The 13,797-nt window shown below is 55.7% G+C and overlaps 2 protein-coding genes across 4 annotated transcripts in view; one reads left to right on the top strand and one right to left on the bottom strand.

The window, feature by feature from the left end:
- On the top strand, positions 1 to 10,085 carry TMEM11 (transmembrane protein 11). Its single transcript, XM_068529608.1, has 2 exons — positions 1 to 96; positions 9,241 to 10,085. The coding sequence occupies exons 1-2, from the start codon at positions 38 to 40 to the stop codon at positions 9,755 to 9,757; spliced, it is 576 nt and encodes a 191-aa protein (XP_068385709.1). The 5' UTR covers positions 1 to 37; the 3' UTR covers positions 9,758 to 10,085.
- The window catches only part of DHRS7B (dehydrogenase/reductase 7B), a 37,036-nt gene continuing 30,139 nt past the window's right edge, over positions 6,901 to 13,797 (bottom strand). For 2 of the 3 annotated variants that reach the window (XM_068529605.1, XM_068529607.1), the window contains exons 7-9: positions 11,804 to 11,956; positions 11,364 to 11,618; positions 6,901 to 7,296 (exon numbers count right to left, since the gene is read on the bottom strand). In XM_068529605.1, the coding sequence (XP_068385706.1) occupies positions 11,413 to 11,618; positions 11,804 to 11,956 (359 nt within the window). In that variant the 3' untranslated portion in view covers positions 6,901 to 7,296; positions 11,364 to 11,412. The remainder of the gene's footprint in view (positions 7,297 to 11,363; positions 11,619 to 11,803; positions 11,957 to 13,797) is intronic. The other variant, XM_068529606.1, reaches the window with a different exon arrangement.

Here is a 13,797-nt window from a genome sequence, read left to right as displayed (position 1 = left end):
CCCGGCGTGAGGCGTTCGCGAGCGGGGAGTCTCCAAGATGGCCGCGTGGGGAAGGAGGCGTCTTGGCCCGGGCGGCGGCGGCGGCGCCCGAGAGAGGTGAGGCGCGGGCTGCTCCCTGCGAGCGAGTCGGGGCTGGGAGCGGGCGGGGCTCCTCAGGCTGCAGCGCCGTCCCCGCCTCCGCCCCGCGGCTCGCCCCGGTCAGCCGCCGGGCGCGCGGGGTCCCGGTCCTGGCCGACGCGGCCTCCGCGGAGGACTCAGGAAGGGGCGATGGCGGGCTGGGCATGGCCGGGCCGCTGCGGGACCCACCTGGATGCCGCGGGCCGAGCGGCGCCGGAGCCCCCGGCCGTCTGGTCGCGCGCGCGGTCCTCTCAGCCGTAGCGAGGAGTGCCTCCTGGGACGGAGGAGGAAGGAGAAGCCTTCCCAGCGCGGGCCGGTGCGGGGCGGGCGGGGAGGTTCGCACGGTCACCGAGGGGCCTCAGCCTTCCGCGCTGTGACTCCGGACGGGGAGCCGGCCGCTTCCGCCGGGGGTGATCCTTGGGACTTTGGAGGCGTCTCCGCGATCGCCCCTGCCGTGGAAGTCCTTTGCAGCGACCTTTCCTAACGAACGGTGCGTGAGTAGGGAGCCGGGAGCTTGTTTCTAACAAGGTGGATCTCGATTTGAAGGACTCATTTCTAGAAGATGAGATTGGAGTCGTTTTCATGTTTCGTGTTGAATTTACAGTTTTTGCTTCTGGAAAACAGTTTCAGCTAGTGGAAGCCACTAGAAGCTGTTCAGGCACCAGAAGTTTGGGAAAGGATGTGTATTCGTGGAGTCATCCGGTTTGCACTGTCCTGACCATTCTGTTACGAGTGGGCTGGTGCGGTAGCTATAGATCAGCAGGATCTCCGGGTTTGGGTTTTTTTTTTTTTTGGTGAGGATTGTTGGACAGAAAAGTTCTCTTTCTTTCCTCTTCCCCCTTCCTCCCCTCGCCTCCCGCCCCGCTCTCTTTTTCTCTCGACTATTCTGCGTTATTCTCTTTCTTTGATTGCATCACATACTCATTGTGGTCGCCTTCCTGTTTGGTTAGCTGTGCTGATAGACCCCTCCAGGTTGCATTTTATTCTCGAGCTCGGAGTTATCCAGCCTTGTCCCTGCTGCACTTCCTCCTCTTGGAGAAGCAGCATTGAATGGCCAGCAAGTATTTTTGTTTTTCCACCTCCCACCTGGTTATTTCTTAGATGGGACCATAAAAAGTTAAAGAAGTGATCTCGATGGTTTCCAGATGGCCTTAAAAACTAGCAAACATTTTCAAGATCTTTAATGCAAACATTAATCCTTTAGTAATAGGAAATAACTGGTTTAGGAGACTCAGTTGCAGAGAGAAAAGCATTCCTCCTCACTGGATAAAAACAACAGAAAGGGCCAAATGAGGACGCCCCAGACACCATACAGGGGCCGTGCCAGCAAAAGTTACGCTTTTACTGATCTAAGAAATTGGATATTGGTTTGTTTTTTTTTTCTCTTTGGTTTAAGACAAGTGTTAATTCGAAACTGAGTTTGCAAACCAGGATCCCAAAGGCTGAAACTAGTCCTTGACTGTGATCCTCAGTTTTTAAGAGAATTTAAGTTAGTTGCCAATGGTTATAAATGGAAAGATTTCACATAAAACTCCCCTTGAGAAGCTGCGTGGTGGCTCTTTTTGGTCAGGGCAGGTGCTCATCATTCCTCACCTGACAGCTTGACTCATTGCAGTTACCTGCCTGGTCTCCTTAGGTGTTCAGGTTGCACCCTTTGGCCTGAACGGCAGGCTCTGGTTGCACATGCATATGTCGTGTGTCAGCCAGGGATGGGGCGTCTGCTTTTGTGGTTTGGGTGGCACCATCTGTCATCCTTCCAGATAACATGGAGTGGCTGGGGGGGGGGGTACCCCTTTGTTTGCCTCTGCCATGAGGCCCTAGCTGGGCTCTTTTGGAGGAGTGTTTGCCTGGGCTGTTCCCTGAGATCCTCCATGCTGAGCAGGGGATGGAAACGTAGCCTGGGCACACCTCCATTCCTGCTCAGTGGGTGGGAAGACTTTCGGGTGGGCAGGCTGGATTGATTGCCCACACCATAGATTGAGGCCCAAGCATACCTAGTGGCTCCTGTGACCGAAGTAGGCTGATTATGGTGGTCTTAAATGACTTTGTTCCATGTCACGTTTGTGCTGACTCAGATTTCAGCTCCACACTCTTAAGACCACTTTCCCGAGTTGCTGCACACACTTGGTTGGAATCTGCTTCATGCTGACACCCAAGGAAACGTCGTCTAGTTTGGGGCATTGGCTGGAGCAGAGCAACGCTTTGGGCAGACTTTCCAGATTTCCCTGTGGCTGCAAACTCTGAAGCCTGCATTGTATTTGAAGGCCCTGCTTGGTGCCAGACTTTTCTCAGGAGTTACTGTTGTCAGCTGTGTGTTAATGACGGTCCAGTTTAGAATACATAGTGTGTGAATTCTTGATTTACCTGGTTCTTGAGTCTAGAGCTGTGTTAATTCAGTGCCCACTAGTCACTTGCAGCAATTAAATTTAAATTAATTAAAATTAAATAAAGTGAAAAATTCAGCTCCTCAGTCACACTATTCACATTTCAAGTGCTTGGTAGCAACGCATGGCTCGTGGCTAATATATTGCACAGCGCAGATAGAGAACAGAAAGGTCAGCGCTGGTCTAGACCAAAATAAGAGAGGGGTGGAAATAGCAAAATGAGAGCTGCTTGCATGTTGATTTTTCTCTTCAGTCCATTAGATCTAGGGAACCCACAGTGTTTGTAATGAAGAACATCAGACCCTGAGCTGTAACCTGAATTCTTGTCCAAAACTCCACACACTGGCAGCAAGCACAGCAAACAGATGGCCGCTTGTCCTGACGGCCTCTTTGAGACAAACTTGCCCATCTGGGAAGGCGTGGTGCAGGTATCTGTGTGTTCTGCCGCTTGGGTGCCAACCTGGGCCAGCTCACAGAGTCCCCCCTCCGTCCCATGTGGGCTGCCTGTCCTCCTCCCGGAGGGCCCCCGAGTGTCCCTAGTTCTCTGTGACTGCTGAACGTGAGCGCAGCCCGTGAGGGTGCGCGGTATCTGATTCTGATCACGATGTGAGGCGGCAGCACTGCTGAAAGGCCTGGAGTGTTCAGGGGGCCGGGCGTGCTGCACTGAATGCTCAGGTTTTAGGGTGAAACCACTTTTTGTGGCCTTTCCCCTCCCCGGCTCGTGCAGGTGTCTGCTCCAGCGTTTCTAGGCAGCCAGTTCTGTGGGATTACTTCCACATCTTCTGTGCTACACTTTATGCCCGGGGACTGGGCCCTCCTCTTTGACAGCTTTGCTGTAATCTTTGAACGGGATGGATGTGGTTCTAGAAGGCTGGCTGCTGGAGGGTTTCGTTCCCAGAACAGGTGGACCACGAGCCACGTGGGCAGGTGGCTGACATCCCCAGGGCGACATTCCCCTCATTCTGACCTGGTCATTTCCTTTAGAGCTGAGGACCTCCAGGGGGTTTGGATGTTTTCTTTCTCTTGAGTTTCTTTCCTCCTGGTCTATATGAGTCGTGCCAGTAGAGCATCTGCGCCCAGGTCCACGGGTGTGCAGGCCTGAGGGTGTGGGTCCCTCTCAGCTGGCTGCCAGAAGGTTCTGATCCTGGAAGTTGGATGTTGTAGGTTAGGGTCTGCTGAGGTTTGTTCTCTGGGGTGAATCTCCATTTTCCTTGATTCGTTCAAGCCGTCCGGGTTCCAACGGCGGTAACTCGTGCCGCTATGGTTCAGTCCTTCAGGCCTGACTTTCTGAAGGAGGGAGGGTGGTCTTGTGTCCTGAACCGGGCCTCCCTGCACCGGCGCCCGGGCAGTCTCGGCAGTTCCGCTCGGGGCTGTCCACTAGGGCAGCCGTTGGCCACCTGCGGCTGTCAAGCATTGGAAATGTGGCTGGTGTGTCTGAGGAACGGAATTTTAAATTTCACTCAATTTTACTTCAGTTTAAACAGTGCTTGGGCCTTACACTGGGTGGTGCTTTGCAGCTGTCACCTTGTTTGCATGCCCGGCCCATCCCATCTCACCCCATCTTCACTCTGTGAGCCGAGGCCTTTGCACCATTTGACATGAGGGAAGCTGGCTCAGAGCAGCAAGGGGTTTTGTCCTTGGACACAAGGCCAGTGAGTGACTGAGAGGAACGGGAATCCAGGCCTCTCGGCTCCCACTCTTGGTGCGCCGTGGTCTTGTCCCCAAAGCAGAGCTGCCCGGTCCCTGGAGCACCACGGGGAGCCTGTTCCCTGGCACGTGGCTTCCTCTGAAACAACGAGAACGTCAGGTGCCAGTTTGGAAATGTCCTCGGTATTTGGAGCTACAAGCCTGTGCTTTTCAGTCCTAACTGGCCTTTGAATCCACAGCATAGGAGTTTACTGCTTTCCTTGGCTCCCAAGGAAGTGATCTGGGGTTTGCCAGAAGTGGGTTTCCCTAGACCGGGGATGCGGGGGTGGCGCCACCTGGCATGTCACAGCTGGTCACGTGACCCTGTGCTTATTGGGTGGAAGGCAACCTGATGCATGGACCTAGTTTAATTTTCAGCCACAGGTGCCCTTAATTACTGTTAATTGTTTTTCATCTGTCAGTCCTTTCAAACGTCCTTCCTCTGAGTCTGCTGGGAACCTGTCACATTCAGGCCCAGGGTGGGGCGGGGCGGACCAGACTGCGATGGAAACAGTCACTGCCTTCAAGGAGCTTGGCATCACCTCCTCCTGTGTTTGAGCTGAGACTGTGAGCCCAGCGCCGCTGCAGGAAGGGGCCTTAAAGCAGTGTTTGGGTCGGTTCTTCTGGTTCCAGCATGACCAGAAAAGGTGGTGGGTTGCAGGGCCAGTGCCCGCTGGAGTGGAACAGGGAAACGGACTGCAGGAGTGTGAGACCACCTCGGCCCCTTTGCGGCCTGGGAAGCCACTGGAGCAGGAGGGGGGCCCCCCTCTCCTCGGCTGGGAGGGCCTGCCCTGTCTGGTCTCTTCCACCTCAAGGGATACAGAGCTATTGGACAGGATTTTTCTTTTTATGAAAAAATTTATAATTAATTTTCCCATTATAAAAGAAACACGTTTATTTTTTGTTTTTGAAAAATACAGAAAACTAAAATTTAAAAGTTACCTGTTGGGCCACCATCCAGAGAAAACCATTATTGGCCTTTTTTTATGCAGAGCATCTTTTGATGCTTCCCACCGGGTATTTTGTCTTGGAATTTTAAAAATTATATGTTAAATCCATCAAAAGTATGTCTCTACCATATGAAAAGTTATACACTTGCTACCATATGTACGACCTTGGGAACACGAGGCTAAATGAAGGAATCAGCCCCAAAGCCCACGTGCCACGTGATGCATTCCTGCAGAACGCCCAGAAGAGGCAGATACACAGTCAGAAAGTAGGCTGGAGATTGCCAGGGACGGGGGTCAGGGGCGAATGGGGAGTGACGGGGTTACTTTTTGAGGTGAGGAAGACGTTCTAAAATTGATTGTGGTGTTGGTCGCACAACTCAGTGAAAGTGTCGAGCCGCTGACTTGTGCAGTTTAAGTGGGTGAATCTATCACAATAAAGCTGTCATTTAGGAAGCACAAGTTAAAACCACCACGAGATGCCACCTCATACCACTAGGATGGCTACTACGGAAAAAAACAGAAAATAAAAGTGTTGGCAAGGATGCGGAGAAAAGGGAACCCTTCTGCAGTGTTGGTGGGAATGTAAAGTAGTACAGCCACTGTGGGAAAGTGTGGAGGTTCCTCAGAAAATTAAAAATAGAACTACCACATGATCCAGCAATCCCACTTCTAGGTATATATCCAAAATAATTAAAAGCAGGGACTAAAACAGATACTTTTACACCCGTGTTCACAGCAGCATCGTTCACAATAGCTAGAAGGTGGAAGCAACCTATCGATGGATGGATGGATAACGAAACGTGGTCTGTACACACAGGGAATATTACTCAGCATTAAAAAGGAAGGGAACTGACACTTGCTACAACGTGGATGAACCTTGAGGACATTATGCTAAGTGAAAGAAGCCGGCCACAAAAAAAGATACTGTGTGACTCCACTTACATGAGGTCCCTCCCTGAGCAGCCAAATTCATAGAGACAGAAAGTAGAAGGGTGGGGTGGGGTGGGAGTTGTGGTTTAATGGGGACAGAGTTTTAGTTTTGTAAGACAAAAAAGTTCTGGAGATTGGTTGCCCAACAGTGTCTTAGTGTACTTAACCTTACTGAACTGTACACATAACACAAAATTTACAGATAGTAAATTTTGTGTTATGTGTATTTTACCATAATTTAGAAAAAAATTAATAAACCAAGTGCTAGCGTCTCCCTGGCCCACACTTCCCTCCCGAGCGCAGGCAGCAGCCACCTCACTCCTGAATCCTCCGCCGTTTCCGTGACGGCACGTGCTTGGTTCTGCACGCTTCTGAACCGTGCGTGCGTGCATGCGTGTGTGTGTGAGGCGTTCACGGGTGTTGTGCGCCCGCTTCCCCTTCAGGGTCGGGAGGCACTGTGTGACTGTGCCTCCACGGCTTTCCCTCCCGTGGCCGAGTCACGGTCTCTCTCTCTCTGCTCTCACCAGGGTGCTGCTTTGAACATTCTTGTGCACCCCTGACTTTTGGAGCTGTCTCCAGACTCTGTGGGTCCCATGTCTGAGGCTCCTGTAATCCCAGGTTCAAGACAGGCTTCAAGATGGCGTGGGATCCCCAGGGCCGGCTTCTGTGCTGGCAAAATGAGGTTTGTTCTGTGGGCTCTTCGTGCTGGCTGCCAGGTTCCCCAGGATTCCTTTGAGGACTATTTCCTGGGTGCTGCTGGAGCCGATTCTGACGAGGAGAGGAGACTGACCCCAGCTGGAGGCAGGTTCACAAGCCCCCAGGGAGAGCCCGTGACCCTGACCGGAGGCAGCGCCTGCAGCAGCCCCTGTGGCCCGGCAGGCTGTGCTCCTGCGCAGGCCAGTTCCGTCCCGTAAGCTCCATGGAACCTGCCAAATTCAAAGGGTTCTAAAGTCATTTGGTAAGAAGGGGCCCCTTTCTTTCTGGAGCCCCTCCATTCCCCTCCTCAGAGACAGTCGTAACTCTTGGGTCTTTGTATATCCGCCCAGAAACGTTCTGTGCATCTAAAAGCAAATGTACACTTTCTCAGAAATGCACTGGAAATCACAGGCTACACACACTGTTCTGTACTTGACTTTTTCACTTTAAAGACCTTTCCATTATTGGCGTGCTCAGTTTTATTTTTCAGCGTGAACCCTTTTTACTATGCTCTCTTGCTGGTCATTTCACACCTGCAACAAAATGCAAAAATATAGTCGCTTAGGAAGCCCAGGACTCAAAGGATCCCAATTAGCTATTAGTTGTTGGGTTTTTTTAATCTGCTTTTGTGTACAGGGTCAAGTTGGGGGTTGGCTGGTGGTGCTCTGAGATGGTTCAGGGCAACCTTCTGACTGGGTTCTTTCCTTAATTGGGTTACTTCTGACCCAGAAACAAAGCAGGCCACACGCAGTGGGCGCTGGGGTAGCTGGGCAGTGGTGGCCATGGCTCACTTTCGAGTCCTCGGCCACCTGGCTTGAGAAGCAACAGTCCCTGTCAACTGCAGGACTGAATCTGGTGGTCCAGGCAGCCTTTGAAACTACATTTGCAGGGCAGAGGGTGCCCCGGCCCCCCCAGCAGGTGGGGCTGTGGGTGCTGACTGCGGGGTGGGTCCTCTGACAAAGGGGACGCCTGCTGGTGGGTCTGGGTCTGTTTTGGACCTTGTGCTGCTTCCCTTCCCCGCACAGTGTGGAGTCCTGGAAATCTGCTTGTGTGTGTGTCACGGTCCATCCTTTCCTGAGCAGGTAAAGCAGGTTTGGCCTCTAAAGCAGAACTGGTGGTGAGCCCAGGGTGGTGTGCCCGCTGGGCTGGCTCCTGAGCCTAGTGTGTTGGAAGGCGCCTGGGAGGGTTCTCCGCGCTGTGGAAGGTTGTTCACTGGTTGGCGGTGACGGACAGGAGTGGGGTGACCGGCCCACCGTAAGACTTGGGGCTCCAGGTGGCCTTGGTGGGTGAGCTCCCCATCCACACACCCTCAGCTGTGCTGTCCCGACTGCCCGTGTCCACTGGTAGTTGCCCCCGTGCCATCAGGGCTGAGCCAGCAGCCTGGAGGGACTTGTGGGCACAGCCACCAACTTGTGGAGATGGGCTCGCCCAGCATGCTGTGGGAGGAACCGGGAGCCCGCCCCTGGGGCGGGCGCCAGCGCGCCGGCAGAGGCGAGGGCGGGGCAGACAGGAAGGCCTGGGTGAGCACCAGGTGAGGGTGGGGTCTGCCCATGACGTGGCCCCGAGATGGAGCAGTCTGTTTGGACGCTGGGGCTTCAACTGGCGCTTTCTTGTTGGGCCTGTTTTGTCACTGCACTCAGGTAGGTTAGGGTTTGGGCAAGAATGTTCTCTAATCCCAGCCTTGACACCCGCGTCTTGCTCTGAGCGTTCCAGAGGGACTCTGTGGCCCGAAAGCTCACCCTGGACGCCGAGAGGGAGGCATCGTCCCCTGGCCTCACTCTGACGGTCAGCGGGGCGGCACGGACCCTCCCTTTTCCCGTGCTTCTCTCCCTGTGCCTGTCTTGGCTGATGAGCTTGAGAACACAAAGGAAATCTCTGCGCCAGGGCTGCTGCTGCCGGGAGTGAGGCCCTGCCTCCTAGGTTTGCTTGTCTGCTAAGGTGCCTCGTAAGGTGCTGGATCCCACCTGGGAGCCTGTCTCCTTTCTGAGTTAAAGCCAAATGGGGAGGGGGACTTCCCTGGCAGTCCAGTGGCTAAGACGTCATGCTTCCAATGCAGGGGGCACGGGTTCGATCCCTGGTTGGGGAGCTAAGATCCCACGTGCCATGCAGCACGGCCCCCCAAAAAAAATCCCCCTGGGAGCACGAAAGGGCGGGCACCAGTGGCCGGCTCTCCCTCGCCTGTCTGTCCTCCCAGGCGTTTGCCCAACAGTCCGGTCTCCGCTGCCTTGAACGCGTAACAGCTTTCCTCTTTGAAGGAAATGCTGACCCTGGAGGTTCTGGGGTGACCTCGCTTCACAAGCCTTCCCTGGTACCTACGCGCGCGGCCCCTTGTGCGGCCGCTGACCAGGCAGCTCCGAGCCCCGCTCCCAGCGGCCGCCTGGCGTGCGCAGGGCAGGGGCCTCCCCGCGGGGGATGGCATCTCCGCAGAGCAGCAGCCTCTAACCGGCTCTTCTTTTTCCCCACCCCTCCCTCCTAAGGGCGAGCCTGTCGGCCACAGACTGTTACATTGTGCATGAGATCTACAACGGGGAGAATGCCCAAGACCAGTTTGAGTACGAGCTGGAGCAGGCCCTGGAAGCCCAGTACAAGTACATCGTGATCGAGCCCACCCGCATCGGTGACGAGACAGCCCGCTGGATCACTGTGGGCAACTGCCTGCACAAGACCACCGTGCTGGCGGGCACCGCCTGCCTCTTCACCCCGCTGGCGCTGCCCCTGGATTACTCCCACTATATCTCCCTGCCCGCGGGCGTGCTGAGCCTGGCCTGCTGCACCCTCTACGGCATCTCCTGGCAGTTCGACCCCTGCTGCAAGTACCAGGTGGAGTACGACGCCTACAGACTGTCCCGGCTGCCCCTGCACACGCTCACCTCCTCCACCCCGGTGGTGCTGGTCCGGAAGGACGACTTGCACAGAAAGAGACTGCACAACACGATAGCACTGGCGGCTCTGGTGTACTGTGTAAAGAAGATTTACGAGCTCTGCGCCGTATGATCGGGGCAGAGCAGGGGGAGCAGGCAGCCCGGCCCGCGAGGTGGCAGAAGGGAGCCCGGGAAGGCATCTGGCTGCACGTTTGTTATTTTAAAGAAATAACACATCACAAGTGTACCAGGGGTTTTTTCAGCTCATCACACTAAGCTGTGGATTCCCGTAACCCACGGGGGCCTGAGGCTGTGGAAGGCCGACCAGGCAGCTGGATGTGATGGAAGCAACGCTACTGAGGGGATGTGAACACGCTTGGGGGGTTGTTAAGTATGTTGTTTAACTGTACCATCCAGAGCCAACCAGAAGCTATTGACCATTAAAATTATAAGAATTTCAACTCCAGGTGTCCGCTCTCTCCGTGATGGTGCGCGAACAGGCCTCTCGACAGGCAGGGCCAGCCCCCCCCCAGAGCAGCCTCACGCCTCGCCTTGGCCTTGGCCCAAGGCGGCGCAGCTCAGTGCCGCTCGGGGGTATGGCAGGACAGGTAGGTGGCGAGGCCTGGCGGTCACTGGGTCTCCACTGGGTTCACCTGGAGAGCTGGGGCCTGGGACCTCTTGTACAGATTCTGATTTAGGAGAACACAAACTAACATCTGTATTTTTCTTAAAGCACTGAAGCTGTCCTGATGTGTCCTGAGTTCAACCTGCTGCCCCCCTCGTGTTCCACAGACAAGGGGGCCATGCCGGCCCGAGACTCTGCTCGGTCATCCCTAAAGGGCACCTTTCTAAGCGGCAACCAGACTGATGTTCACGTAGTTTTAAAGGATCCCTCAGGAAGATCAGACACCAGAGAGTAACAAGGGGCGCAGGGAAGGTGTCAAAAGGGTGTATGGGGGTGATGGGGCCATCTGTTTATAGGGGGAGAGCCAGAAATTTTAGAAGAGTGAGAAACTTTGGTCCCTCAGTTGGGTGCCGGGTGGCAAATGGTCTGGAACAAGGGTAAACTGGCAGTGATCCTAAACAGACCTGTCTTGACCGTGCAGTGCCCACCACCCTCCTGAGCCTGCTGGGTGGGACTGGGAGGTGTTTCTGTAATAAACAGGCCAGATTTGGAAAGGGAGCCTGTGATCTGCCTGCAGATCAGATTCATGGGTGAGGCGGCTGGAGACGGACAAGCTGTGGCCACCTTGGGGCAGCTGAGCAGAAGCTGTCACCAGAAACAAGCCAGGTGCGGATGGGCGGCTCCAGCACACTGAACGACGGGACACGTCGAGAAGCCAGTCACATGCTGACTGTTGGCTGCGCTGAACAAGATGCTGGGGGACCCTGTGGACACTGTGAAGGCAGCAGCAGCCTTCTCCCCGAGCCCCAGGGATGGGCTCTGCCCCCAGCGCTAGGTGAGTCAAATACGAGAACTGGCTCAGATGACAGGATGTCTTTGATCTCAAGACCCAAATTCAAAGGAGGCGTGGTTCTGCCTGCCCTCGGGGATCACAGCTCCACAGCTCAACCCTTTCCTTCATGTCCTAGAGTTTAGACCCAGCTGCATTTTACCCCTCCCCCGGAGGAAGCCTGTCCTCCTCCAGCAGGACAGGCTGGGGGTCTGCGGGAGAGGCGTGACTCCCTCCCTCCCCTCCCCGTGAGGCAAGAATCCAGTACAGTCCACGCAGACACACCTGTCGCCGTGCAGCAGCGGTGCTGCCGCGCCGCCTGCCCGCACAGGCACTAGCAACGCTTGGGCTTCCGCTCCTTCCTGGCCCGGGAGGCCATGAGGCTGAAGAAGAGCCGGGGAGCCAGAGTCCGCAGGTAAACAGCCAGGGAAGGCGCCACATCGGCCAGGACCACATCCTTCTTTTTCTTCCCCACGGCAGCCAGCACGTCTCGGGCCACCTGCGAGGGGCTTCGGCCCTGGGCCGTGGTCTCGTCCATCACTGAAGTGAAACGAGAGACTCACTGAGCTCGGGTTCATGCCGAGTGAGGTCAGTCGTCAGTATATACGACCAACACCCACACGTCAAGTGGTTTAGTTTTAAACTTATTTTCTGAAAGAAAATGAAAACGACCACAGAATCATCAGGTAGCTCTGCATAGAAAAAAAGCGACACCAGGGCCTAACCTCCATACTTGGACCCGTCGGCCGTGACAGCGTTGAGGGAGAGGCTGGTCTGGATGTACCCGGGGCTGACGACGGTCACCTCGATGTCATGCCGCTCCACCTCGGCCCGCAAGCAGTCGAAGAAGGCCTGGGTCGCGTGTTTGGAGGCCGCGTCTGCAAAGGTCGGTGGCCAGAGGGGCAGGTGAGTGAGGGGCGGGACGCATTCGTTCCCTGAGTCAGAGGCGCCCGGTCTGGGCCCTGGACAGGCGCGGGGGTGTCAGGTCTCCTGCCCTCGTGTGGTTCAGGGAAAACACTGTACATGATACACTCACATACAGGTACGCTCACACACAACACGACACAGCGCACATGGTCAAACGTGAACCACCGGCAATGTGCAGGAAGGGTGCGTGGGCGTTCTTTGTACTGTTCCTGCAAGGTTTAAGTGTGAAATTCATCTAAATTAAAAGTTTTAAAAAAAAAAACACTTAATGCCTACTGGGTAAAATATTCAAATAGTTCAGGAGGAAATAGAGTCACCAAGCGAAGGTCCTCCTTGTGCCTTCCATACGGTTCCCCAGAGGGAGCCAGGCTGCCGGTGCCTCAGCATTCATTTCTCACATCAACCAGGTACCTACACGGGATGCGACACAGAAGTCCCATGTGTGCGGACGTGGCCTCACGCTGTGCCTGCTTCCGTGCCATTCCTGCACGTAGCTCTCTCCAGCGGGGGACAGACAGGGCGGCGGCCATGCTCCTTGTGGTCACAGGCCACGTTGCGACAGTGCGTCCAGGGCGGCTCCCTGCGCGTGCAGGAGCGTGTGTACAAACCACCTCTGGCCGCCTCACGTCTCTGTCTGACAGCTTCTACAGGATGGCCTTTCACCTGGAAGAGCTGTCCGGGCCCCCTCCGCTCCCCAGCAACGGCCTCACTGCACGGCGTCAGGTGCTCTGAGGGGACAGAGGAACCCTACGATGGCACTGCTGGGAAACGGCATCTCCACTGACGGTTTCCAGATTTGGAGTCCACACGTTCGAGCCTGAGGAAGGGGCATCCATCAGCCACACAACTGCAGGTCCTGTGAGCAGCCCAACAGCGTCTGGACCCTGCAGAGCCTCTGGAGGAGTGGCCTGGCTGAACGAACGCTCTGCGGGTCGGCGGCTCGAGACACGCTCCTACCAGCCGTGATTCCAGAGGCACGGCCCAGGCCGAGGCCCGAGAGGACTGAGCCACCTGGGGGCCTCCCTGACCCCCGGTCTCCACGGCTCTCGGGCCGTATGTAGGTCCTCGGCCAGGCTGTGCTAACCTAAACGCCGTGACTGTGCTCCCCAGGGCTCCACGTGCTCCACACACCTCCTGGATCCTCCCACTCGGCCTCACAACAGCCCCGAGAGGTACACGAAGCCACCCCCACTTCACGAGTGGGGAGACTGCTGCCCGTTGGGTTGGCTGACGTGCCCAGGAGGCACCGCCTTGTCCGGCCTGGTGGTTATAAAGCACCCAGAACAACCAAGTGTGGCCTACGCAGTCACAGCCAAGAGGAGGACAAAACTCAGTGGGACTAAATCCAAGTGAAGTTTGGAAATAATTCAGTACAAAGAACTCCTTGACCCTGTATATCCTTCTCCCTGTTATTGCCTCATCTGCTCTGTCACACGTGATGCCTGCATATCTATTCCTCAGGCGGCTGTCCTGTGCCAGCGAAGTGAAACAGAAAACTGGCAAAGGGAGATAACCACCCCAGAAACAAGCACGGATACAGCGGGTGTCTCACGTTGTCTTGAGCACGGCCGTGGAGACTGTCTGATGACATGAGGGGGCAGTGCGGGCTCAGACAAGTCCCACGGCTGACCCAGACACACAGCCGGCCCCAGGAGGATGGCTGCGCTGCGTTCGGGCTGACAGGTGGTTCCCAGTCGTCCAGCTGGGTGTGCGTGGCCGTCCTTTCACGGTGCGGAGGCGGCTTCGCCCCTCCCCTCCCTTCCCGTGGCTACGTTGAGCATCTGGAGAGGGG

The sequence above is a fragment of the Eschrichtius robustus genome, chromosome 20 (assembly GCF_028021215.1).
Source record: "Eschrichtius robustus isolate mEscRob2 chromosome 20, mEscRob2.pri, whole genome shotgun sequence".
In the NCBI taxonomy this organism is placed as follows: Eukaryota; Metazoa; Chordata; class Mammalia; order Artiodactyla; family Eschrichtiidae; genus Eschrichtius; species Eschrichtius robustus.
Note: the sequence above shows the minus strand (reverse complement) of the source record. Positions and strands in the feature narration are given on the sequence as shown.